The following is a 27589-nucleotide window of genomic DNA, read 5'->3' on the forward strand; positions in this document are numbered from 1 at the left end:
AACTGTTCAATTTTTTTTTAATGTTATTTAATAAATACCAAAAGAATATCCTCATTAAAAGGACAACAAATAAAAAAGTTTATTTAAAGCTAAAAACTATAAATATTTAGAATTGAAATAAATTAATTTTATTTGTTTAATGGTAATTTTAATATTGGAGCGGTGTTTTTAAAATAATCTATATCTAATATATAAAATTCTCCTGTCACAGTGTTAGTTGACATACTCCTCCTAAACGGCTTAACCAATTTCAATGAAATTTTGCATATACATTCGGTAGGTTTGATAATAGGTTTTTATCTATTTTTTATATTCCTAAGTTGTATGGTTTATTTGCATCAACATCGTACATGGTGCAACGATCATACGATAGTATTCAGTGACGCTATGTAAAATGAAGCATTGATTGCTATTAAGGATCTTTGCTTTATTCATTGCAAACTTACCACTCAGTCATTTCGGTATGCATTCACCAAATCGAAAGGCATCTGATTTAATAGACACTGAATTGTATGGTGAACTAAAAAAAATATTGTACAAATGGCAGTGATTGTTGCTCGCAATGTCCCAAAAACCATATCATGCTTTCAGTTTCGGCAGGACAAGATGGATAATTTTATTTGTATGCAGCAGGTCGAACTCGCAAAACATTCGTTATTTCGCTAATTATTTCTAAAATACGATCAAATAATGGTATCGCATTGGCTGTTGCATCTTTTGGGACAGAACAGCTTATTCAGAATTTCAACTGCCACTAAATATTCAAAATAACCAAGACGCTGTATGTGTAGTTTTGAAAAAGTACAACCGAAAGTAAATATGTGTGTTTAAATGCTTCAAGATCCATCCGCTGGTATACCACCGCATTGCTTGAATCTGAAAATGTATTCTTTGATTTTATTATTGCGAAACATTAATCCACCAAAACTGTGTAATGGCACCAGATTGGCAGTGAAAAAGTTATTGCCAAATTTGATTGAAGCTACAATCTTAAGTGGTAAATCAAAAATAGAAGTGTGTTTGATACCGAGTATCCCTATGATTCCAACTGATACGCCATTTGAATTCAAAAGATAACAATATCCTGTGCGTTTATCATTTCCGATGTTCATAAATAAGGCCCAAGGGCAAACACTTCACGTTTGTGGTGTTCATTTATTTTTATGTTGCCTGTTCCAGAGTAAGTACACTCAACTGTTATTTATTCATGCTCAAAATGGAAAAACTAAAAATATTGTTTATGTAACTGTTTTAGACTAACCTATATAGACCCACCACAGTAAGAGTGCCTAATTCTTTTTATATTTCAGTTTTTACTCTTTGCTGATAAATACTCGTATAATATAAACAAAATATCATTTGGGTCATTTGGACTTTTAAATAGCTAGTAATTTAAAATATTTTTTGTTTGAATAAATTAACTTAATAATAATTTTGTTTTATTATTATGCCTTATACGTAGCCAAGCACGTACCGAGCCGCTAGTTTAGTAAATATATAAAATTCTCCTGTCACAGTGTTAGTTGCCATAATTCTCCGAAACGGATCAACCAATTTCAATGAAATTTTGCTTACACAATCGGTAGGTCTAAGAATAGGTTTTTATCAATCATCATCCATGGCCACAATGCTGAAACAGTGTAAAATTATTATCTATGATGAATGCACTATGGGTCACAAACAATCGATCGAGGCGTTGAACAGGACATTGAAAGGTATAAAAAAAAACAACGACAGACTATTTGGCGGCGCTCTCTTCAGGTGATTTCAGACAAACACTTCCCGTTATTCCGCGTTCAACGTACGCTGATGAGATCAACGTGTGCTTAAAATCATCGCCACTGTGGCGTAATGGTGAAAAAGTACAACTGAAAATAAAAATGCATCTTCAAATGTTTCAAGATCCATCCACTGAACATTCTCAAAACAACTGTTACGAGTAGTATAGGCGAGGGAAAAGACAGGCTACAGATGAAACTGGATGGATAAAATTACCGGTCGATTTCTGCACAATTATTGATTTACAAGATGCTCTCATTGACCAGATATTTCCAGATGAACACAACACAGACAATATACAAATCAGGAGTGGCTGGCAGAAAGAGCAATTTTAGCAGCAAAAAATGTAAATGTCAACGAATTAGATCTCAAGATACAATCTCATAATACAACTGAGTTCTTGAACTCATTAGATTAACCAGGCCCAACGCATAATTTACAACTGAAGGTTGGATTTCCAGTAATTTTTTTTCTTAATTTCTTAATTTGAAATTGTAGTACCCATGGCATGATGGTTAGTGCGTTGGACTGTCATGCAAGGGGTCTTGGGTTCAATCCCTGCCTGTGCCACCTTAATTTAAAAAAATTAATTTTCGCGGGTACTGCCTCTTGCGAGGAATTGACAAATCCTTCAAGAGTAATTCTTGTCATGAAAAAGTGTTTTCTCAAAACTAGCCGTTCTGATTCGGCCTAAAATTGTAGGTCCCTTCCATTCCTGACAACAGTACTCGCACACGGGAATGGTTGAGAGTTATAAGTCACTAGGCCCTGGTTCACAACGGACTGTTGCGCCACCCCATTTGATTTTTGATTTGAAACCACCATGATTGTGCAACGACAACGGATTGATATTGTTTTTTTTTTTGGAGTATTGTAATAATTAGGGATATGTATATAATTTTAAAGAATAATTTTAATAAACTAAAAAAATTGTGTGTTGATTTGTTATTTTAATATTTTGTCCCAATTATATACCACATTTTTATTTCTAGCTAAATATTCTCTAGAAATTATTTCTATGACAAAACAACGTTTGTCGGGTCAGCTAGTTTCTGTATATAAAATTTTCCAATTTTATCTTACTAATATTTTTGGTATGCAGTTATTTAGAGCATCCATTTTACATTTCGTAAAAAAATGATCTAATATCCAATTTCGAAAAAAACATTTTTAATATTTTTTTGTAATTAAAAAAAAAAACAATAACATTTTTGATCATCATATATTATGGAGACGGTATAAGAGCTTAAGCAGAAAAATTCGTGAGAAAACTTAAAAACGAAATAACGGTTCTATTGTGGGTACCCTTCTGGAGCAATATACACAAATGCTCCATTGGGCTAAGAAGGAAGCTTCAAGATTCATGTTGTTCAAAATGGGCCATTAAACTGGCCTAAGTGTGTCCGATTCCAACCTTACCTAAACCTAAGGTGGGATTAAAACATTTGTTTAGTACCAGTGCTCCACTATCGTAAACGTCTTTATTTTATTTTTTGTTGTGTAATAGTTCATGCTAAAAATGGTATGCTATGTATTATTTTCTTACTAACAACTACCTCAAGCACTTATGATGAGCCTCTGATCGTAGTTTGACGCTTGCTAACTACTTACTGAAAATTCTGAACTGTAAAAAAAGAAAAATCCCATCCGTATTTTTCTTTCCAAAATGCTTCCTAAAATAGTAAAAATCAGAAACAGTAACAGATTTTGAAAATGTATTTATTTTATCATGTGCAAAATGTTGTTTAGTTCATTTTAAAGAAAAATAAAATTGATACTCAAGTATTAAGAGAACAAAAAAAGATATTGACTTAAAATTTTGTATCTCACACAAAATATTGTTTATAATATTTTGTTCAAGTTTTACACAAATCGACAGACGGGAAGGAAGTTACAGATGTGGGTTGCGTCTAGGGCTTTTTTCTTTAATTAAATTTGATAGTAAAAATAAAATATTTATAACCTTTTTCTGATGAAATCTTTGATGTGTTTTAAATAATGTATTTCTTAAAAAGAATCTATTTCAAAAACAAAATAAGGATTAAATAGTTTTAAAGAACAAATTATAGAAGTAAAAAAGATAAGGTAAGAAATGTATGAAATGTATTAAAATATTTAGTAAACTTAAAAATCGATATAAGTTATTTAACTTTTTTTTTTAATATTTATTTTTTTATTCCCTTATTATTCCCTCACAAATTTTTATGGGATAGATATGACTTTAGAGGTACATTAACTCGTACTTTTTCGTATGAAATTTTTTTGAAAAATAATTTTTTCTTAGAACATTAACTTTTTCGGCGTGAACATGTCAAAAAAAATACTTAAGCAAATACCGGACATCCTAATAAAAAACAATAAATACTTTACTTAAGCAGGAATATTTTCTACTTTTAAGTTTACTCAAAATATAACCATCATACAAAATTACTGTTAGAAACAAAGCAAACTTTAATAGAGTAAAGCTAAAGCTAAAATCTGTTTGACATAAAATATTCTTGAGCGATATTTTGGTACTTACTTCTTATCTTGTAAAAGGCTCAACATAAGGTAAGCAGAACGAACTACAGCAAAGTTAACGAAGCTCAATAACCTGTATCCCGAATTTTGCTATTTACCTTGATAAACATTATTTATTATTGCAAATATAACTAATATTGTGTCAAAAAAATAATATTGCTGTTAAGCATTTGGGTGATTATTTAAAAGTTGGGTAACTTTTGAGGATATTTTGTTTGCGATAGTTATTGAAACAAACTTCTACAAATTCGGGCGTATATGATATTTATCTAATTAATATTTGTATGCATTGTTCCAAATCGGGCCAATCACTTTATTAAGTACATTGTGAGATATTTAAAAATTTCAGAATTTGACTGCCAGCGGACTGACGAGGTACGAGTAACATAGCACTGATACATGTTACACACAGTTTTGAAAGTATTATAATGAAATTTAATACAAATTAGTCAAAATCTTTTAGGATTTAATAATGATTACTTAAAATCACTTAGTAACAATTGAAAATAATTATTAATATGTAATACTGAGAGAGAATACTATATCAGTTTTCGAAACATAATTTTGACATTTAAAGTAACGTTATTCACTTATCTAAAAAGAATTGATATTTTTATTACAAAATGTATCGTTTTTAACTTTCCATAGGAAGTCATAGCAGTCAGTTCGATTTGTAAATTTCGAAACTTTGACATTTCTCAACGTTTCAAGGTCGCTAGAATCTAAATCAAAGATTTTTAGAAAGATGTCTCCGTGTGCGTGCATGTTAAAGTTCGTAGATAAATAATAATAATAAACGTTGTATTACAGATAATTACAATAAAAAAGGACATTCAAAAACAAAGAGTGGGTTGTTTTCTTTTTTTTTATCATAGGAATAAAATAAAAACATAAACATTTTGGTTCACCCAAACATCGCAAGAAGAAATAAAACTAGCAATTTCAATTAAATTGTAGTAATGTGACGTGATACAAATAAAAATATGATTTAAAAAAAAAATCAGTTAACTGTTTATTTTTATAAATTTAGAAAACTGAACAAAATAATTGTAGGCTCGAATAATTTACAAGCAAAGAATGATTTTATCTCAGAGACAATTTTACGCAAGGAGGAATATCGTTTTTGACAGCTGGTAAAATTTTGAGAAAAATCGAATTGATGAAAAATAAAACCTAAGAAAAAACTAAAAGTTGATACAAATTAATTTTCAACTTAAATATCTTTTTAAAATTTAAAGGTATTGGCTTCAAATTAATTTCACCTGAAAAAAATATAGGTTTCAAAATTTAGAAAAATTTTAGGGATGATCGAAAATTTGCAAAATAAAAACACGAAGGAAACATTATTAAAACTTGTATTTAAAATATCAGCAACAAAATTATACTATTATATGCAAAATATTGTTGGTCTCACAACTATTTTAACAAAACACGAAAACCATTGCGAGATGTATATGAATGTTTTGTTATAGTTTTAAGCAAGACAAATCGACAGACAAGATGGTAAGTTATAAGTGTGGGTCGCATCTCAGACTCTTTTTGAAATTTGAATCACTCCAAAATCTTGACAATCAATAAAAAGATCATTAATTAACATGTAATTAAATGTTGGAATTTTAGAATTTCCTATAATAATATAATAATAATATAGTGAAGGCAATATTTTAGATCATTAGTCATTTTTACCATTTTTTATCTTTATGTTAACAAAAGCAAATTAACCCAAATACTTTCGGTCGTTAATTATTTTATTCTCGAATCAATCCTATGATAATTCAAGAGGCTTTATAGTTTTTTAACCCTTCATCTGTAGACCGAATATTTTGTGACCATCCCTGTGCGGAAACATATTTCTAATTCGTTCACAGAACTTTAGATCGGAAAATGAAACAAAATTACAATTTCAATAAATCCTTAAAGATATTCAAAGCTATTAAAAGCTTCAAAACTAGTTTTCAATATTCCGACAACATTCAGTTGACACAACCATGGCAACTGTGTGTTTTTGTTTTTGGTGCTGACAAATGGCTACAAAGGAATAAGAAAACAAATTTTTTGACGGAATCAATCACACTCGTACATTAAACATTTCTTATAAAAACGTAAATTTTATTTACTGGACCAAACAAAATAAATTATGGATAGATTCCGATTAAGCATAAGTCTAAAAAATAATAATTAAAAATATAAATACAAACCAAAAATGATTAAAAAGCAAATAAGTCTACGGAAATGTTTTTGTTACTGTTGTGTTTGTTGGAAAAAACGATACAACTTTGATTCGGAAAGGTAAGATAGTAAAAATGTTTTATTGGTATTTTTTTTATTAATTCTTTTTTCCTATTTTGAAGCCGAGATTTAAAGATTCTTCTTCTGGGCTTGGAAAATGTTGGAAAAACCGAAATTGGCTACATACTTGCAGGAAAGAAGAGAACCCATTACCATACAACTAATGGTGTTCAATGCTTTAAGACCCAATTGGCTAAGTGCTCACTGTCCATAACAGAAGTTGGAGGCAATAGACAAAATCAAAAATTATGGCATAATTATTATTGTAGAGTAAGTTAAAAATACTGTAAAAAAGAAATCTGATATCTACCAATCTCTCATAAACTTATGTTCCTTCGGCAAAATGTTCTTGATAATAAAGGAATATAAATTTGATAACACCTTGAACGAAAACCTTTATATAAATAATGTTTGCGTTCGATTCCTGTCCGTTTATTTTTTGAATTGAAAAAATTCGACTTCACAAATTTTTTTAGAAGATAAAAATAAGTAGGTAAACTGAAGTACTCACATAATCTTGATTTTTAAAATATGTTTAAAATTCACCGCACTCTTAGATTTATTGGAACACTCATGGGACAAGTTTCACTACTCGAATGGCGCAATTCCAAACCGTTTTAATTACGTTTTGTACTTCTTAGTGCATTTTTAAAAGTAAATATATAATGAATAAAATATAGGTTTTTTTTTTTTAGTATAAAATCAGAACTATGAACTCATTTTTTGAATTTTTTAATTTTTTTTCTTGCGACTTATAGGAACTACATACATATGTACATATACGTATAAGTATACATACATAGTATAGTATATACATATAAGTTTTACATTTGTTTAAAAATTTCGCACTCAAAATCTTAATCAAACATATCATTGCGATGTTAGAGGAGTCGAAAAAAGTGTGTCCCCGATCCCTTCCGTCTGTCTGTCCGGGCCTCAGCAGCCCAAAGCATTGGGTCGATCGAAATTTTTATTCAAATATCGAAAATTCAAATTTTCTCAAAAACAAACCTATACATATTTTTTATTTGTTTCCAATAAATAAATTAAATTATATTATATATCATATATTATTTAGTAATATATAAAAAAAAATTTTGTATTATAAAATGAAAACGTAATGTTATAATTAACATTTTTTTTCTTCGTTTAATATAAAAAAATCGTTTTCATATTGCTCCAAAAGTGTACCCCCATAGTTTTTTTCAAGTACTAATCAACCAATTTCAATAATATTTTTGAACAACCTCTTATACTGTCTCAATAAAAGGTGATGATCAAAAATGTCATTGTTTTTATTTTGACTTTTTCCAAATTTGATATCTGGATGGAATTGTCACTAAATTGAAATGTAAAATGTAAACTTAAAAGTTCTAGATAACTACATACCAAAAATATTTTTTTAACTTAAATTGAAAAATTTTATATATAAAAGATTACATTTAAAAAAACCTCTCTATCGATTTTCAAATAATTTTTTTTTTTTTAAAATAACGTTAGACACATGGATACATCCTCCATATATAACAATTTATTTATAAAGAAAATCAACACAAATTTAAACAAATCCTTAAAATGTTATCTTAGAAACATGATACCAAACAAAATTTATAAATATTAAACCTTATAGAAATTCTAATTCAAGAGTAACTTTAACAAATGGATAACAAAAGATAATGTTTGTTTTTACAAATTTTGTGATTGTTTTTCTAAATAAAACCATCTTCATATATTGGCGTTATTTTAAAAGTTCTAGCTCATTTATCGGACCTCATGCCCTTTCAATACAACCGGAAGAGTTTATTTTTGTAAAGTTCTTATAACAAAAATTATGATTTTTTCACGAATTACTGTATAAACATAATGTCCTTAAAATGTAGTCCGAGGAGTTTCTGTTTCTAAATATTTTCTAACAAAAATTATTACCAGTGTTTTTTGGCATTCTATAAATAGTATTAGACAATTCCCAAGAAAACGGATCGGCGGTAGACCGATTTTTGTATTTAAAAATTGCTACAACTGAAAGAAAATCTGTCAGAATAATTATTAAAAAACACATAAATACAAGAAATTTTTGTGAAAATCAAAAGTTAAAACTAAATTACCAAAAAAACTAACTAAAACTATTAAAATGGACAATTTTCAAGAAGAAATGGTAAGAAAACATCTGGAAATAGAGATTCTATAAAAAAGTTAAGCTTGTTCGTAGACTACTACATTGACATGTGGTGTTGAAGCGAGTTTGTAGCTCGCATCAATTCATTATATACCTGAATCGAGTTGAAATGAGCTTGATTCTATGACTGGAATCGAGTCAAAATTTGTGAAGAAAAAACTAGGAGTTGGCTTTACAGATAATGCATTATAGCCTGTATATTTGCATCTTTGTGTACTAAAAATATAGTTTTATTTGAATCAAATTTAAAAAAAAAATAAATTGCGCATGGGGTTGGTAGCATATTCTTATATGGTGCTGAACTATTCAGTTCTTCATTGTTTAACACGAATCAAACTATCTCACTTGCACTTCATAAGAAACATTGAAACATAATTTGCATTTTAGAAAGTGCTGTCATACTTGTGTGGTGGAAACACCAAAAAGATCTATTTAATTTAAACTGAAATAAACCTTTACTGGAAACATAGTAAAACTTAATTATCTTTTCTATTGTTTCCGATTGCAAAATAAGCCCAGTTAGTCCATTTCATTAACAAAAATAAGTAATATCAACAGTAATAGATTGATATTTTCCCCAATGGAAAACACGTAATTCCAAATGCACAACTACTTAACGAACACAGCCATCGAGATGCAAATGCAATTTTAATCGTACCAACATTTGAGAACGAAATCACAAAAGATTCATTCAAAACTCGTATAAATGTCAAAAACCCATAAAATGTAAGATTCTACTCTAACTTTTATTGGTGTTATTCATACTATGGATATTGTTTTTGTTATTCGTGTAAAATATTACTATACTATGAATAGATTTTCCAACATAACACGAGTATTATTTTTTTAAATTAAAGCGATTTTTCCATGAGTTTCAGCTCATATATTGACCTGATCACAATATCCATATACATAATACAATCCGAGGAGTTTCCGTTTAAATATGCTGTGAGATCCCCGTTTTGTGTTAGTATTAACATTAGTCGACAAGGTTTTCTTACTGGCATTAAAATTTTTGCTGCCTTAATTCCGACTTCCGAATTAATGTATCACGTCATGTTTTTGAGATATCACTTTTTTAAATTCGAAAAAGCGCCTACACAAGGCTATCTAAATTTGTTTTATTTTTAAATAAAATCCGTGATGGTTTTCCAAATCTCTTATCCTTTTATTAAATATTTAGTTGAAATATTCCATATAGTATTTGAAAAAAACTTCAAACGTTGTTAGACTTCACCTATCTTACAGATAGCTAAACTATTTTGTCTAAAATGGTTCTTAACAGAAAAAGGAAAAACAGTTTAAAGTTAAGTTTGGTTTCTGTAACGAATCTGTTGTCTAAACAATTCTATTATAATAGAAAAAAATAGAGTTTGAATTCAAATCAACACTAAAAATTGAGTCCAAAACGTATTTGTCAAAACTATTAAAGTATAAAATTAAAGTTTTTCCCTGCACTTCATATAGATTCAAGTAAAGACTCATAACAAATGAGAATTTAAATTGTATCTAGAAGAGAATGATTTGTACTTTTCAAGATCGTAATACAATTTATTTTTCAGAGATATTGCTTATAACCCTATTTTTAGTAGTTTTTAGCATTTTTAAAGTGGCAGATTTTAAAAACTTGATGTGGAAAATTTTGAGGCGATATGAATTGAATAGTATTCTTTTGTTTGTGTAACAGAAAAAAAATAATTTGTTCAACCAGTGTTATTTATAACGGGTCTCAATACCCCGAAAAAGCTTAAAAGACCAAAAAAGGAATCAAAGAATCAAGAATGTGTTTTATTACAAAATGTAATAAGTTATACTAATCCACATCAACATATGTTTGAATTACTAGTTATTAATTTAAGTATATAACCAATTTTTAAATTTTCTTTGGGTCCACATAAAATGTTCTACCAATTCCTAATTCGGATTCGAATTTTTTGATTTCTACATACAAAAAAATTATTTAACACATGGCTTATCCAGTCTATTAATTTTAAACTCGTCAGCGAACTCGATCTTCGGCGCTTCATCAAACAGAGCTTAAATCCAAACTTTTTTGAATAGAGTAATTTCTTATAAAAATATATAAGGTTTCCAAAAAAGAAAAAAGGTTTCATTTTGACCCGCTATCTTGGCAGCTGTAACTTTTGAAGGTTTCATCTTTGGACTTTGCAAGTAAAAATTACGGTATTACTAAAAATACCATTTTAATATCGTATTTAAATTGTTAACATTTGGTACAATTGGAGAAAATTTGGCATTAACAGTTCGCTGTTTTGATAGCCATTTGGCTTATGTTGCTTTACATTATAAATTAATTAATTAATTGACTTCCCTTAAAATATACTAATTTTTTAATATCAAAATGAAACCTCTTTTTATTAAACCATATACGTACGTGCATATCTTTTTATATTATAATAGTAATTAACTAATTATAGTTTTCAGTACGAATTATATAATTTTGTAAGTTAACCTTATAGCAGGGAGTTGTAGCACCTTATGCTCGTAAGCATTATAATTTGTTGTTTTAGTATTCAAACCCTACAAATGTTTTTATAGATGTAAGCGATAATTTTATTTATGTACTAATGAAATATAAAAAATATTTTTTTCATTTCAGACAATGGGATTAATATTTTGCTACGATATGTCAATTGACATTCAAAAACTCCAAGCAACGTTTCAGATGTTTAATAAAATTGCTTCCCACCAATTTATGCGTGGAAAAGTCATTCTTTTGATTGGTACCAAATCAGATTTAGCAAATGACACAATTCAATTATATGATGTTGAAAATGCGTTTGCTCTCGAAAAACTAGCAAACCAATACTTAATCAATATAAAATCGATTCATTTCAATCCGCAAGAATTAGGAAATCTCTGGAATGGTATCGAATGGTTAGCCAACAATGTAATTATAAATTATAAAAATTTAAAATATCGAATAGAGAATGATAGTAAAATTGAGAAGATATTGAAAAAGCAACAATACGATCCAGTTAAGAGAGCATTCAGTGTAAGTAGAGAGTTTTTGCTTGTATTCTTTTTCTTTAATCTAACTTTATACTCATTGTTATTTGTTTGCTTTAAAGCTTGCACGTCGAAGACCAAAAACAGCGCCAGCTTTTAACAATACATCAGTCCACAAAAGTGTTCCTTTCATTTTGTCCAGCAACACATCCGAAATTGCAAATGTTTTTCGAGTAGCCGAACAAGTGCCATCTTTTTCCAATAATAATATCAGTTAAACATCTATTGTTTTTTTATTATTAAAAAACTTAATGTTTTTCTTTGAAATCTTAAAAATATAATTGTTTGACAGTTTTTATTTTTAATTACATTTGGCTATTAGCTATTATATTGCGATATATTTCGGCTTCAGCAATCATTTCATTGATATCACGATTCTCACTTTCAAATATTTTCTCAAGTTGTGTGTAAATTTGATCATTATGTCCAAAGTCTCCGGGACGACGAGGCATTACATGGAAGTGAACATGCTGGTAAAAATAATATTTAGTAAAAATAATCAATAGTTTTTTCTATTAATATATAAATTTAAGAACAAACTTATACAAAATAAATAAAGTAAAATATAACAAATGTGTGTTGCATTTGCAATTTATTTAAATAAAGAAGAATTAATTCTCCAATCACCAAAACACCTATCAATATAATTGATATTTTTTTGGAATTAGACCAGTGAGAAGAAAGTTAAACACAGAACACATTCTTGGATAAAATATTAATATTAAGTCAATCAAAATTATTGAACAAAGTGTTAAAGGTACGAAAAATTTCAGCTCAGAATAAACAAAGTATCAAAACCCAATTAAATATAGTTGGAGAAAATAATGTCTGTTTCAATCTGGCTAGAATGAAAATTTACAAAAAAGACATAATAGCCATGGAGTGTAATGACTAACTATAAGGTAATACAGGAAGCGTACCCAAATACTTGGGCAATCAACTTCGTCAGTGAATGCAAATAATTAGTAATTTTAATACTATTAATAAAAACGTGCCATTTTAATATACGTAAGGACTTCGATTCTTTTACTACGATTTGTCTCAATTCTCAAATAAAGAGAAGAAACTAGAATATTGGGTTTGTAGTTCGGTGAGTACTTGTTATCACTTACATTAATGGTTTGTCCAGCATCGGGTCCATCTTGTACTGTTACTGTTGCAGATGAAGTACAGTAATGCTCTTCTAGCATTTTTTGTATTTTACATACTGTAGTAAATAAATCACTTATTTCATCAGGATTGAGATCTTTTAATCGAGGAGCCTGACGCTTTGTTGATACTAAAACATCTAAAAACAAAATAAACAAAGAAATATAAATTTTTCCGTTTTAAACACAGAATATCAAATTAATTGTTCAATAATAGATTCTCTGCTAACTGTATTTTTTTTAAATTATGCGACGCCGAAACTTTAATAAAGCCATAATTATTCTTAATGTGTCGCTTGTTGCCACTTGCAGCAACATTTTCGACTGAGCATTAACGGAAATACATATGATGAACATGCATTACGACATCAGTCGTAAGAAATCTCTTAAGTTGGTCGATTATGAAAACCATAATCATCGCGCAATTGGTGGACTTTGAATCAACAGTTTTGTATCAAAAGTTTTTGAAAGCGTTTTTCTTTGTTAAGCAGTCCACTATTATAAATGGCAAACATTTAAATAACATTAAAACGCATCGAACGACAGTCATTACTTAATACTAATAAGGCAGATGCAGATGTCAAACGCAAGCGCCATTAACTTAAAACCACGAAATGTAGCAAAAAAAGAGAAATCACTATTTAGTACATTGAACGTGCTCACTTTAGAATAGATTTGGACAATCAATACTAGAGCCTAAGTTTTCAATGTGTTTATAAAATAGCTTCATCAATACCTTGATTACTTATGTATTTCAAATTAAACAAAAAAAAAAGACATTTGTGGCAAATTAACGTTTGGGATTAGCTAAAATTTCGATGAATTTTTTGAAGTGCACGGATTGATTTCTCCTTTGAATCGAATAAAATACTTTGTTAGCTTAGTTGGCAGAGAATCTTCTACATTTGGTTGAGTATTAGAATTCAAATACGGCAGCAAATTCACTTTCATTACAACTTAGGTTAAACAATTAGTAATCTTAATTTTGTACTGCTTACGTCCTTTCACAACACAGCGCAAATTCGTAAATGCATAACAGTATTTACTCTCAAAAAAGATAGTCGATTTTGGAATAATTTGCGGACCGAATGGTCGATCGATGTTTTCCAATTCAACACTTCCTATTGCAGTCAAAGTGTAGACATCGTTTCGACGATGTTCAAAGCATGGCATATTCTTTCGAACTTTATTTAACTTTTCGATGTCTATTCGGGCGGTAATTACATCTAATTCTTTTTTCTCACTGCACGCAATAATCTCCCCCCAAGGATCAACAATCTTTGAAAAAAATCAAAATTTTAATTGGTGTATCAATGACAAGACCGCACCTTACGAAACTGCAAAACATATGACACAAATACATTGTTTTTGTTTTTAATTTGTATTGTTTTATTTTACCTTCAGTTTATTGTACACAACGAATAAGATATTGCACATAGCAACACGCATTCAAATTTAAAAAAAGTTGTATTATATTTTACTTTTCGAGATTTTCAATATAAGAGTGGGTCAAAATTCTGTTTTTCATAATTTTGTATTATCAGAATTCTGTATACTTTTTTAAACACTGTAATCTTAAAATACTTTCTAATAAAATGCTATATGGACGTAACAGTGAATTTCATAATATTGTGTCTCTGAATATCTGAACACAAAATACTGTATCCTTACAAAGTGTGCCTTTTGATAGTTTATTTTCGTCAGAAATTGATTTTATGCATTTTTTTTTCAAAAACCAGCACAAATATATTATCAGAATACAATAAAAAGGCATATATGAGGTATTAAATACTATGGCGTTGCTGTGGATAACCTTTTTTGTCATATTTCATTGTTGTAAACTATTTAATGGGAACTGTAGGAGAACATCAGACATGGACATATGTGCCATTTGTAAAGAAACATTGCTACCTTAATTACTGCTTTTTTCCACCGTTACTCCTTATAACAATTGAATTATCATTTACGAACGAAGACGCAAACGTTAAAGCTAGTATACAAATTTACTAGTTTTGTATTTGAACACAGTTAATCAACATTTTTGTGCATTGATGTTAAGCAAGAATCAATAAAAAAGATTTAAATTTAAAATGTATTATTATTTTTATTCAAGTTTGTAAAAAATGAGTGTATCACAAAGTTTTTAGTAAATAACATAACACTTGAATTATAAATACTTATGCGGAAGTTTTCAAAATCAACCGAAATGTGGAACATTGAAAAAAAATGAATTCGTTTTTTAAAATTCGATTTCCAAAACTTAATTCGTAAACAGTACTTCGAAGCTCAAAAAAACCTATGTACCTGCATAGTAAGCAACTGAAAATAGATACTACGAATTTAGCAATGTGGTAACTTTGGAATTCTATTATGCTTAATTTTCCTACATAGGATTTTAAGTTTTCACAGTTTTATCACAACCCTGCTTTGTTATATTTTCTATATGAAATTTGATGAAGTTTGCTTTTTAAATGAAATTACGAGGGGCGTTCAATATATTATCGGTATCGGGGTGAAGCTGTGGTTTAATATATAAATTGACTTATTTATCAAGTAATACTATTATTTTAGTGCATTCGTGCAAAATTTCATATAAATGTGAATATTAATAATTCACGTTTTATCTCTAGATGAAAATTGAGCATCACGCTGTAACTAAATTTCTCACTAAGCAAGGAAAAGGTCAAATGTTGCCTCTTTACCAGGGTTCCGCACCTTCATTATCAACTGTGCAAAAGTGGTCAAGTGAGTTTAAGAGAGACAGACAGAGCATTGAAGAAGACCGTCTCTACGGCGCCCCGGCTACTGCTTGTATGGGAGAGAACATCAAAGAAGTCGAAAAACTTGTTCTTGAGGATGCCCGATTAAAGGTGAAAATAATGGCAGAGATTACCAAGCTTTGAACTAATAGCATTCGCACCATTCTTTATGATCGCGCAACGCTCCGTAGCGACTACGGAGAACGTAAAAAAAGACTCGATAAGGATAATTTCTAAAAATATTTAGTTTTAAAAATTCTGACATAAAAGTGTACAGCATTTTGAAATACAGAATTTTGACCAACCAAAATTATATTCCAGTAATATAACCAAAGCAATATTTGGACTCGAACCAACAAAAGATTTGTTCCTGTATTGATGCAATGCGATGCAAGAAAGAAGAATGCCATATTTAAATTGAGGTCATGCAGTTCCGTTAAAGTGCATAGTCATATGGTTAATTCTTATTTTTTCACTGACTTACCATTGCATTTCCGTAGCTTTGCCTTTTAGGATTATGGAATCCTATTTGTGCTGGTGCCACAACATAACACTGATTCTCAATAGCTCTAGCTCTCAACAATACTTCCCAGTGAGCTTGTCCAGTTGCAAATGCAAATGCCGAGGGGTATGAAAGAATTTCAGCACCTAGCTTTCGTAATTCAATGGATGGTTCAGCAAAACGAACGTCATAGCACTTGGTAAGAACAAAATAATCGATAAAATAGTAATAAATGTTATTTTTTTTGGACTTACAATCTGCATTCCTAATTTACCAATAGGCGTTTCAATTGGCTGGATTATTCTTTGTCCTTTGGAAACAACATCAGATTCGCGGAAACGGAATGTTGGTGTTTCAACATCAAATAAATGTAACTTCTGATAGGATTTCACAATTTCACCATTTGAGTTGATTATCACATGAGTGTTGTAGATTTTATCGGTTTTTTTGCCAGCCTGAAATATTTACATAAATTTATAAATATAAAGAAGTAATTTATGTAAGAAATTATTGTACAGGGGACCAAATTTAGATTTCGTGGTGCTATTTGAGATATAGGTATTTATTAATGGTAACAAAATTTAAAATGAACAACAAAATATCCTTAAAGCACCAAAAACATTCCAAACATTTGAAAATTCGAATGGTTCTGAGTTCATGAAGTTTGTTTATATTTATTATTATTGTTTTATAATTTAACGTGACGAGGCAAAACAAATTTTCTGTTTTCAATCGTATCGTCTCTTTTTTATTCTTTTTTTCAATAAGTATGATAGATCATTTATTTTGGAATATTTTTCAAAATATTTATAAAACAATTTGTTTTGTCTACAGGTAAGAAATGTTTACAAGATGGCACTCTCTGAAAATATTGCAAAAATGAAGAGAAAACGCTTCATGGGCGAGTAAAATTTTAAATAATATATTAAGACATGTTTTAAAAGTGGTGTGAGTAATACATTTAGACATGTTTTAAAAGTGATTTGAGTTAATTTCATTTAAATGTTGCCACTTTTTTATATGAAAAATCAGAAGGAAAATGGTATTGAAGCACGTCCATACTCTACTACAGTAGCCACAGCAATAGTTTCTACTTCCTTTGATATCTTGAGGCATCAATTACTCTTCTTGTATTAAAAGCTTTTGAATAAAAATTCAAAATCGAACGAGTTAAAAGGTGTCCCGATTTCTGCATTTTTCAAAACTTTGACATGGAAAAGTAAAAGGGGAATTTATTCTGGCATTGTACATATAACAATAGTTTATACCTCTTTGGATTCCTTAAGGTATCTTTTGTAAGCTTTCATTTACAATTTAAAAATCTGTATATAGAACAATATTTTTGAGGCACACACAAATTGAGGAAACACAAACGTTTACTTCACTTTTTTGACCTAAGATCTTTTGAACTTACGCCAAATACTTGGCCAGTTGGTTGATCTTCGAGAAAAATGAAATACAAAAATAAATTTCTGTGTCAAATAACCAGGATGTAATATTTTATTATTTTTTCATTTGTCTGTAAGATTTAAATCTAGCATAATGTATTTTTTCGCTCCTTATAGTTACAGAAATATTTACTCAACTTTTTTTAATCGAAAGCAGCTTGTTTTATGAAGTTATTCCAAAAGTTCTTAGTACCTTAATCATGCTTTTGACACATCTTTTAGCTGTCTGACCAAAGAGTTGGCGATTTTTTTATAGCATGATGTCCTTATTTTTATTCTTGCAACTTGGTTTTACTGCAAGCAAAATTTAGTGTAGAAGGAGCATCAAACCAGTTGGTCTTTATACAGGGTTATTAGCATAAGATGCACCAAAAGGCTAGAGCAAGTTGGTTGGGTTCATAAAAGAAAAAAATCGTATTGGAGAGGTTTTATTTCCAACTTCCAATTTCCAATTTAGGCGGCAAGGGCATTTTTCTAAAAAACAACTGTAACACATACAAAATCCTGCTATAGCATTTGAAAAAACTAGGATTTTTTAATAAAGTTGTTTGAGTTAATAGTTTTTGAAAAATTAATTTTTCAACTCAAAAAATATAAAAAAAATAATTTTCCATTAATTAATAAATAATGAAAACAAAAATAAGTTGTATTAACTAAATTCCATCTCTTTTATTGAGGTATATGTTTAACTAACCAAAATTTACCAGATGACCTTTTTGTCCAGCACTTTGTGTTTAAAAAGGCAATTATGGCTTTTTGCAAAAATTTAATAGTGGGGGCATTACATTCTTTGTAATCTCTTTTTTAATAAAGAGTCAAGGCTGGGATGCGAAACTGGGCATTGATTTGAAATATTAAATATGAGCAAATATTTATCGGTAATACGCTTTTATCTCTTAGTCGCATTTTTATATTTCATTTGTAAATAGAATCATTTATTGTTTTCTTCAGTACAAAAACACATACAAAAGTTAATGATAAGTAAATAAGCAAATGAAACAAAGAACATGCAGTCAATATGAAGGCGTGGTAGATTATTGATACAAAATCAGACTGTCTTGCATTTTGTCAATTAATTAAAGGAGTTGAATAGGCTATATTGGATAGATGGATATTTAGATACTTTATTGAACTATATGATAAAATTAAGTGGTGTTTAGAACCTGAAGCACACTTAACTATATCATATTGCTGAATACAAAGGTCACTAAAATAATCAATTATTGCCCTATTGAACTATAGCTGTTCAGAAAAAGGAGACACATTTGGACTTTGATAATTGAACGGATTTCAAGCAAAAAACATACAAATTTGTGTGTTAATTTTCGGGTTGCTTTAATCCCACGTATACCAGAAATTCTTTTTGTTTAACAAAAAGGTATTTAGATACCCTATCTGTCTGAGACTTAACGCACCTAATTATTAACAAAAAATATAATTTAGCTCTTAAGTTGTATAATCGCTCAAGCTGTCAAAAACTGTTGTTGATTCATTTTAAAGAATTACAAGGTTTTTGGATCTCTACACAAAATAAATATTTATTTATCCAAAGGTTTACACCTTAATGCGAGAAGTACTATAGAATAATAAGTTGCAATATTTAGTAAAAATCAGAAGCGTTCAAATGCATCTACGAATGACTTCAATCCAACTTACCGAATCCATAATCGATGCATGAATGCCGCCAAGTGACAACCACATATTGTTCTCCTTAGCGATTTCTGCAAACGCCGATACGGACGTGGTAAGCGGCTCTGATAATGCAATGGTCTCTTGCCGGTTTTCGCCAACAAAATCGCAACATTCTGGTAAGAACAGAATCTATATAAACGTTCCGATTTGAATATGAACCCAGTTTGCAATGGACAAAAAATAAAACCTACCTTAACGTCCAAGCTTTTAGCCTTTTCAACAAGCTGCCTTACTTTGTCAAAATTTGCATTCTTATCATTTGTTGCACACATTTGCGATACACCAAAAACGTTTTTGGATATTTCAGTTGATAGCAATTTAGCCGACATAGTTCTTCGAAGAATTACGTCTAAGTGATTTATACGAAAAATATAGTTATGAAGAATTAAACTGTAAAAGTCATAGTTATTTTAAATTATTTTATTTACCTTGGCGTGATGATAGTCGGGTGATTTTTCTTGTAAATAGGCGAACAAACATTGAAAGTTTGAGGATGAAGGAACTAGTTGTATTTAACTTTAAGCAGTACTCAGTTTGATTCTAGTCGAGTCGCATAATACAAATTATCAAATCAAAACATCAACAAATAAAACTAAAATGAGTACAAATTCAAATGTGGTGCGTTCTTTTTGAAGTAGTTTGTTTGATATGTCAAGTAAATCTTTGTGTTATCGATATGTAATATTTGTTATCGATTGTTTGAAAAACACATATTTTATATTTACTTAGGGCATGCAACCACCAGAACCAGAACGCTCATCATCCTTGATTGCATTTAAAGTAGTATTCACATGAGCGCGACTAACGAACGACGAATGAATTACAAAATGTGAGTTTATATACGTTTGAAGACATATTTGGACACAAATTCTTAATAAAACGATAGCAATTTAGTGTCTATTTGATTTATGATACATACTTTTGAATAACGTATATTAATAAATTTAAGAAAACAAATTTATTCGTCGCGAAAAAAATTATAGTTGATACGAACTATCAAACTTTATTCGCGTTCCACATTATCCACACTTGCAACAAATAAAATAATCGCGCGTACTTAACCTAAACAATTCATTCTTGATTTTGTTTCAGAGGTGAATGGTGTTTGGCTGTGGCTCCTTGTTAAACTTCATTCGCGACGAATTAAAATCTCTCATGTGAAAGAAATGTCAAAATCGACGAATATTCGTTCATTCGTTAGTCGTTGGTAGTGCTCATGTGAATTGTGCTTTAGCTAGCAGCAATAAAGGTCCGGTTGTAGCTATCAGTAAAAATCATCAGAGAAAATTAAAATGAGAGGAATCTGAATTTTGTACTGATGAGAGTTTATAGCAATCAGCAAATGTACGTCATTGAATTATATGTATCAAGTTACCTGAAGTACAGTCAAATATGCATTCAAAAAATTTAAGTATTGACTTCAATGAGTGCTCTAATTGGTCCCTAAGAAGTTATTAAAAATCAATGGTTGGGCGGGTAGTTAGCAGCACATAGTAACAAAATTGAACTTTTTGATGCTAATCAAACGGGAATGCATTTTTTAAATTTAGATAACCGTTCCTGCCATTACTCGCACACAGGAATGGTTTAAAGTTGTAAGTCGCTAGGCCCTGGTTCTCTACGAACTGTTGCGTATTTTATGTATTTATTTAAAAGAATTGACAGTTCCGTAACTATGTACGCATATACATATGTTTCTTATAAGGTTTCCCATGGACAGAGTAAATCAATTTATTTTTTGATCTAGATCTGTCAAAACAGAAAATTTTCCTGTTTTTGCATTCCATAGGGTAAATTAAACTGATTTATTTTTTATTTAGGATCAAATCTGCAAATCTGGATTTTCGGTGGTCTTACCCCTCTTTGCATTAGTACTAATACAATTATAAAAATATATTTTACTGGAAATATGACTACTCTACCACACACGTTAACAAATACACGAAATTGCACTTAAATGCACTTATACATAAAAGGATATCCCAAAAAATTCATATTATATAATTTTTCAGGATTTTGGTTTTTTGAGATTGTGGAATTTCATTATCCTAATATGTATATATTAATAAAAAAAACTTAAATGTTTTGTAATTTTTCATAAGGTTGTAATTGATTCCAATAATCCAAGAAAATCGATACTCACTGTTGTTTCGCTTTCGTTTTTATATTCATTGTGGAAATCTTATTTGGTATTATTTTTATATGAATAAAAACTGTATGCTTTTTGTAACGTACCCAAGAGAGACTGGCTGTGTTTTTTCTCCTAATTTAGCTCAAAGTATTTTTTTATTAAAATACAAACTCATAATTTCATAAGATTCATTTTTGCAATCAAACAGTTTCGAAACAAAAATCACATGTGTTCCCCTTGCGTTAGACACTTCTTATTTTATTTTTACAAAGTTTTTAGGTTGGAAAGTGCATATATGGCTGAATCACATACAAGCTTCAGCTTCGGCTTCGCCTGACGTTTACGAGTTCAGCCATAGGAATTCAATGCATGCTATCACAATGGAGCTTCGACCTCACGTTTCGTTTGACAATCGTAAGAAAAAGAACGTAATGTGACTCCAAACGGAAGCTCTAGTTCAATTATCTGAACATTTGCTTTGTCTGACAGCTCATCAGCTGTAAAAAAATGTCAACAAACAAAATATTTGCTCTTTGGAGGGATGAAATAATAGAAATGTCATTCAAAGCAACCTCGAAGCGGGCCTAACGTAACGCAGACGAAGCCGAAGCTGAAGCGTGTATGTGTTTCAGCCAATAGTGGCAGAAATAGCGATGCCGTGTGGAGATCAATGGCAATGACCAATTAAATGCCTTGCGTTTAAATAAATTGCTTGTTAAAAATGGAAAATTGATACAATTGTCAAAATATTAGAAGAAACAAAAATAAAGAGTAGTTAACAAACAGCGCTTGTTTATTATTTTTATTAAAATAAAAAGTTGTTATGAAAAAATATCTTAACATTATAGGAAGCACAGTTTATTTTCAAGAATAAGTGATTTCTTAAATTGGGAAAGTTCAAGTTTTCTTGTTATTTTTTTTACAACTCAAATTCTGAACTAATGAGTCAAAAAGACTTGTTAAAAAAATTTGGCGTTTCACCGCAGAATCCTCATTTGGACTCTTCTTAATAAACACATATCTTTTTCGACAGCTCAGTTCTCTGCTCTCAGCTTAAATAAAAAAACGCCTACTTTTATGCACAAAGGTATATCCTTGGGTATACAATCAGTAGTATTACCATTTTTCAACGTTCGCCGTTGCCTCAAGGTGGCGTCATAAGTCTTATATATCAAAGCTAAGTAAAAAAAACTGCAAGAGCTAATGCCACCGTAGCCACTAGGTGCCGCTCTTATAAGAACTTATTAGAAAGATAAATACAATATGATGAATTCTAATGCTAATAGTTTTTCCAAAAAATAATAACGCATTTATAGCTACATTTATTTTTTAAATAATTTTAAAGAATTTGAATGATGACTACAAAATTCAAACAAAATTCCACGAATCAATGAACGGATAAGAAAATTAATCAAGTATTAGATTTAAAAATGTATAGTTCAAAATTGGATTTGCATGTTTTTGCATCTACATAATGCATAAATGTAGAGGGAGGCAAATTTAGATGTCAAATACCTAAAGTGAATGTGAACACCATTGACATACTTTACTTTGTTACTATTTTATTATATTATATTATTTTATTGAAAAATTTTGACAGTTCGTGCAAAATGAAGCAGAAGCAGGCTGTGCGCTGTGACTGTGAGTATTAAATGTAAATGTTACACAATTTTTCCGCATATCCCTCTTTGCACTAGTGTTTTGTCCGTACTTCCTATAAAATACTATATCTCTTTTACACTATAGTGTTGCTCACTAATGTAAGAAAAATATTGCATTCAGTTGTTAAATCTCACGGTCAAAATTAACTTTAAATGAAATTCTTCAAAAAGATGCAACAAAACATAAAAAACAAACATTTAAAAATAAGAAGAAATGTGAACGAATATGCTATAATAAAGATTATCATGTTTGTCTTCAATATAATCAACCTTCAATATTTCAAGTCTAAAAATTAAGCGTTTTAATACATAATACATAAAAGAATTTGATATTTGTTTGTATTATATAGTGTCAAAATTAGTTAAAGAATTTTCATTTATTTGTCCAAAATGTACGAATTTTGTAACGTCCTAACCGTTCGGAAAATGTCAAACTCTTTCATAACATACATTATTTCATGCGAAGCATAACGTTATGTATATACAATTTTCGTTCCAATTTTCCCCGACAACAGAATACTGAGCAAATTTATTCTAAACGCAAATTATAAAATGCAAGGAAAGAACTGCAGTTTTTTTTATTTCCTGACTTTAATTGAGATTACTTTTAAAGGAAAAAAAGAAATTCCTAGACAATTTTACATTTTTCTTACAAATTGTCAAATATCAAATTGAAGCGTTGGTATAAGTAAAATAGTTATCGGGGTCTTTAGTTAAAGAATGCTTTTAAAAAATTATTAAAATACTTCTGGCAGAAGGCTAAAAGTAAAATGTCTGATTTTTTATTCTTAACTCATGTTACTCTTATTTTAACCTCAATCCATTGCCATTTTCGAACGCTTATCAAATATTTACCAAATGAGAAACAACTGATGTAGTTATATTATATCATTTTGCCACAAGCAATAAATATTATTGGCTTGACTATTATTATAATGTTAACAAAGTCTCATTCAGCAAGTCTTTGTATCTATCCTGATCTCGAGAGATATGGACTTGATTTAGCTATAATTTATAGGAAAATGTGTTATATGGGTAGGTATACGAATTTATGCAACGTTACATAGGGCAAATCCTATTAAATAACGGTGAAACAGATAACGTTTAAAAAACACTAATATTGAAAGCCTTGACTTATATACACATATTTCTTATTCAAAAGCATAACAAAATCAACTCTTGTAAATATTCAAATTGTATCCTAAAAGTATATACTGAATTTGTTCACCTTTCACAAAATAATTCAGTTCTGGCAGCACTTAAAAAATACATTTTTTCAAAAAGAACAGGTTTAGTGAAATAAAACAGATCTTGACGTATTAATTCCTTTCATCTCTTTCTACACCATTCAACGAGTAGTTAGACAAATCAAAAATCGAATTCAATTATATATCTATATTCCTCAAACATTTACGCAAGACAACTAAATGTTTTAGAGCAGACCAGTAAATAGCTGCGCTGTACTTTCTCATTGCACCGTCCCTATCTGCATGTATAAGTGTATAGTAATCATCTACAGCATTCAAAGGAAACTAAAGTTGTTGAAAAACAAAAAAAAAGGAAAAACAGAAAGAAATGTTGCAAAGAACTCTTCGTGTGCTTTTCGATTTTTCGTCCGTTCGTCGTGTCTCCGGCGCTCAATGCTTTATTTTATCTTTCCAATAATAAATTAATGTATTTATTTTTCTTCGGGATAATGTATTAATAGGAAATTCCATTAAACAATAAACTAACAAACAATAGTTCTGCATTTAAAAAAAGAAAACTTGGATTATTGGGATTGTGTGTTATAGAGTGTATCTTTGGTTTTTCTTTTATTTTACCACTCGGGAAGAAGCAAATGTAATCAAGGGCGCTTTATACATTAAAAAAGAAACAACGAAAACGAAACAGTCGTCTCGTCAAGAGATATTCCTTTGGCCAAAAATCACCTTTCACCCTAAACAAATGTCGTTTGTCGATTCGTGCGTGTATCTGTAGCTGTGCTTTTTAAATGTTGAGTTCCTCCTGTTCCATAAAAAGAAAAAGTTTTTAAACAAATAATACAAGAAGTTAATAATATGTCTGCATAAACATTCAACTTCAATTTCTTCATTCTTCAGCGGTCTTAATTAAATTAATTTTTGGTTCCGTTCGGATTTGATCTGTATCTTTTCCGTCTTCATATAAAATTCTAATTCCTCTTTCTTTTTACCGCTGCTGCTGCGTCTTCTGCTGCTGGAGCGCTGGGCCAAATTGGTATTGGTGGAAGGTGGTTGTAAACTCTTGTTGATAAAACAAGAAGAAAAATACAGTAAAGAAAAAAGGTAAGGAAGGTGTGTGCAATGGTTTGGTATTTAGATATTTTTTTTCATTGTTTTTCATATGAAGAGTTTTTCTTTTTGTTTTTTGGATTTGCAGCAGGATAAGGATACAGAAAAAAGAAATAACTCTATGTTTTTTTTGTTTTGTTTCACGAACCGTGTGTTTTTTGGGGAGCTTGGCATATTCCTTGTCTCTTGTCTCCTGTTTCCTTTTGGGAACAAAATATTTGCATCTAGGCCTTTTTTTAATTAGTCGTTTTTGTTCCTTCGTTTTTTCTATTCTTTTGTTCTTATTTTGAACGTACCTGCATTTCTAAGCTTCTCGAAAATCGTGGAAAAGTATTTGTATGTACTATTTTCCTAATTAAAGTGTTTGTTTTATTTAACAATTAATTTTGAAAAAGAGATAAATTATCAAGGTTATAGGTACAGCAATAGCGGGTTGCACTCCCTTTTGCAGTTTTTTTTTTTTTTTGCAAGAATAAGATTAGTAAACGGATTTATGTTTAAGTGCAATAAAATGAAAAAGTACTTACTTAGGTATGGTACTCAGAATAATTCCGAGTCTTTGTATATATTTTATTATTTTTACTCTTATTAAAAATAAAATAGAATTAGATCTTCCTATTAATTAAAGGAGAATACAAATAAAAAAAAATAATTCACAGAATGTTTAGTTTATTTAGAGATATGCTATTAAAATAGAAATATTCCTGTATCATCACTATAGGTATGTTTTACGTTTGAGCCAGTTTGCAGAATTTAGGAAGTTTTTTCTATTGACGGTTATTGGGGAAATTTATAAATAATGGTAGGTATGATGGCTACCTCCAGTAGTCGGCCGTCAACTTTAAAATTCAAGGATAATAAGGACAAACATGGAATTTGAAACAAGTTTTTTTTCTGTCCAAAGTTAAAGCGGTTCTTAAACGGTTTGCAAACACTCTAAAACAAGCCTCGTATTCGAGTTAAAAAAATGTTATTTGTGTTTAGGTTTTGGCCTCTGCCAGTGAAATATGTAAATTCTGCTTAGAATAAAATTGCGGAAGTTATCTGCAAAAAGCTTTTTTAATTGTAAGAATATTATCAAGAAGTAACTATTTTAGTATTGCTATGTATATTACAATGGTCGACAAAATTAGGAAATTCGGATTAAGATGTCCTTAATTCGAATTTTGCCTTTAAATTTTTCTATCACATCAGAGGTTTTTTAAAATGTGCCTCTTTTTAAAAATGCTAAAAACAACAAACAACGGTTGTATTTTTTTAAAGGATATACTAAACACAACCATAAACAGGGTTTTTAAGCCTAAGTTAAAACTCAAAATATCTGTTAACAATAAAATGTATCATGATTTTGAAAAGTACAAATCTTTCTCTTTTAGATGCATTTTAAAGAATTTTAGTATCTCGTTTAGTTTCTGGAAATTCTTATTAATTATAAGTCTATCTGAATCTATATGAAGTTCTTAATAGTTTTAGAAAAAAGTTTTGGACCTAATTTTTAGTGCTGATTTGAAATCAAACTCTAATTTCAACTAGTTGCTCAAGTTTTAAAAATACCTGTTTTAAATATTATTTTTTAATATATTTCCAAAAACTGTATATGGGTACGAGAATTGTTTGGACAACAGATTCGTAACAAGAACAAAACCTCTTTTCAAGCCGTTTGGGCTTTTTCTGTTGAAAACCATTTTAGCAAAAATGGTTTAGCATTTCTTTTAAATTTTTGTAAGACAGGTGAAATGAAACAACTTTTAAAGGTTTTTTTTTTTAGAATATATGAAATAATATAAATATTTTAACTGAATATTGAAGAAAAGGATATAAGATTTTTAAAACCATCACGGATTTTATTGAAAAAAAAGGCTACTTCACACAGAGCCATTCAAATTCAAATGAGGCCTTAATGATCTAAGAAAAATTGTGAACAAAAATAGGCTTAAATGAACCATGAACTTGTATAAAACATGAGATTTTAAATACTGAATTACACCCGTAAAAATATTTAGTAAATGTGTAACATAAACAATATTTCTAAAGACCGAACAACTCACTGTTTGACTTATATCCGACTACTTGTTTAATTAATACCTGTAAAAACCAAGTCCCCGGGCGATTCCCGATCGATATCAAGTGCTCTAATGTCGT

At 29.5% G+C, this 27589-nt stretch overlaps 3 protein-coding genes across 8 annotated transcripts in view; 2 read left to right on the forward strand and 1 right to left on the reverse strand.

Annotated features, from left to right (window-relative positions):
• Nucleotides 1-6270: 6270 nt before the first annotated feature.
• LOC129953349 (ADP-ribosylation factor 6) lies at nt 6271-12088 on the forward strand. Its single transcript, XM_056066470.1, has 4 exons — nt 6271-6588; nt 6651-6858; nt 11385-11780; nt 11857-12088. The coding sequence occupies exons 1-4, from the start codon at nt 6503-6505 to the stop codon at nt 12010-12012; spliced, it is 846 nt and encodes a 281-aa protein (XP_055922445.1). The 5' UTR covers nt 6271-6502; the 3' UTR covers nt 12013-12088.
• LOC129953348 (nitrilase and fragile histidine triad fusion protein NitFhit) lies at nt 12009-19982 on the reverse strand. The gene is made up of 8 exons (XM_056066469.1): nt 19772-19982; nt 19535-19692; nt 19308-19472; nt 16458-16658; nt 16186-16398; nt 13941-14220; nt 12907-13082; nt 12009-12264 (listed from the first exon to the last, which is right to left on the reverse strand). Exons 1-8 carry the CDS (start codon nt 19821-19823, stop codon nt 12100-12102), a joined length of 1410 nt encoding a protein of 469 aa, XP_055922444.1. The 5' UTR covers nt 19824-19982; the 3' UTR covers nt 12009-12099.
• A 4679-nt stretch (nt 19983-24661) lies between these two features.
• LOC129953255 (ephrin type-B receptor 1-B) overlaps nt 24662-27589 on the forward strand; it is a 42525-nt gene continuing 39597 nt past the window's right edge. For 3 of the 6 annotated variants that reach the window (XM_056066246.1, XM_056066242.1, XM_056066247.1), the window contains exon 1: nt 24662-25441. The gene's annotated coding sequence lies outside the window, so the exon portion shown is untranslated. Of the gene's footprint in view, nt 25451-27589 lie in introns of all 6 variants that reach the window. The other 3 variants (XM_056066245.1, XM_056066249.1, XM_056066243.1) reach the window with 2 other exon arrangements.

This window comes from Eupeodes corollae, chromosome X, assembly GCF_945859685.1.
Source record: "Eupeodes corollae chromosome X, idEupCoro1.1, whole genome shotgun sequence".
NCBI classification, from domain to species: Eukaryota; Metazoa; Arthropoda; class Insecta; order Diptera; family Syrphidae; genus Eupeodes; species Eupeodes corollae.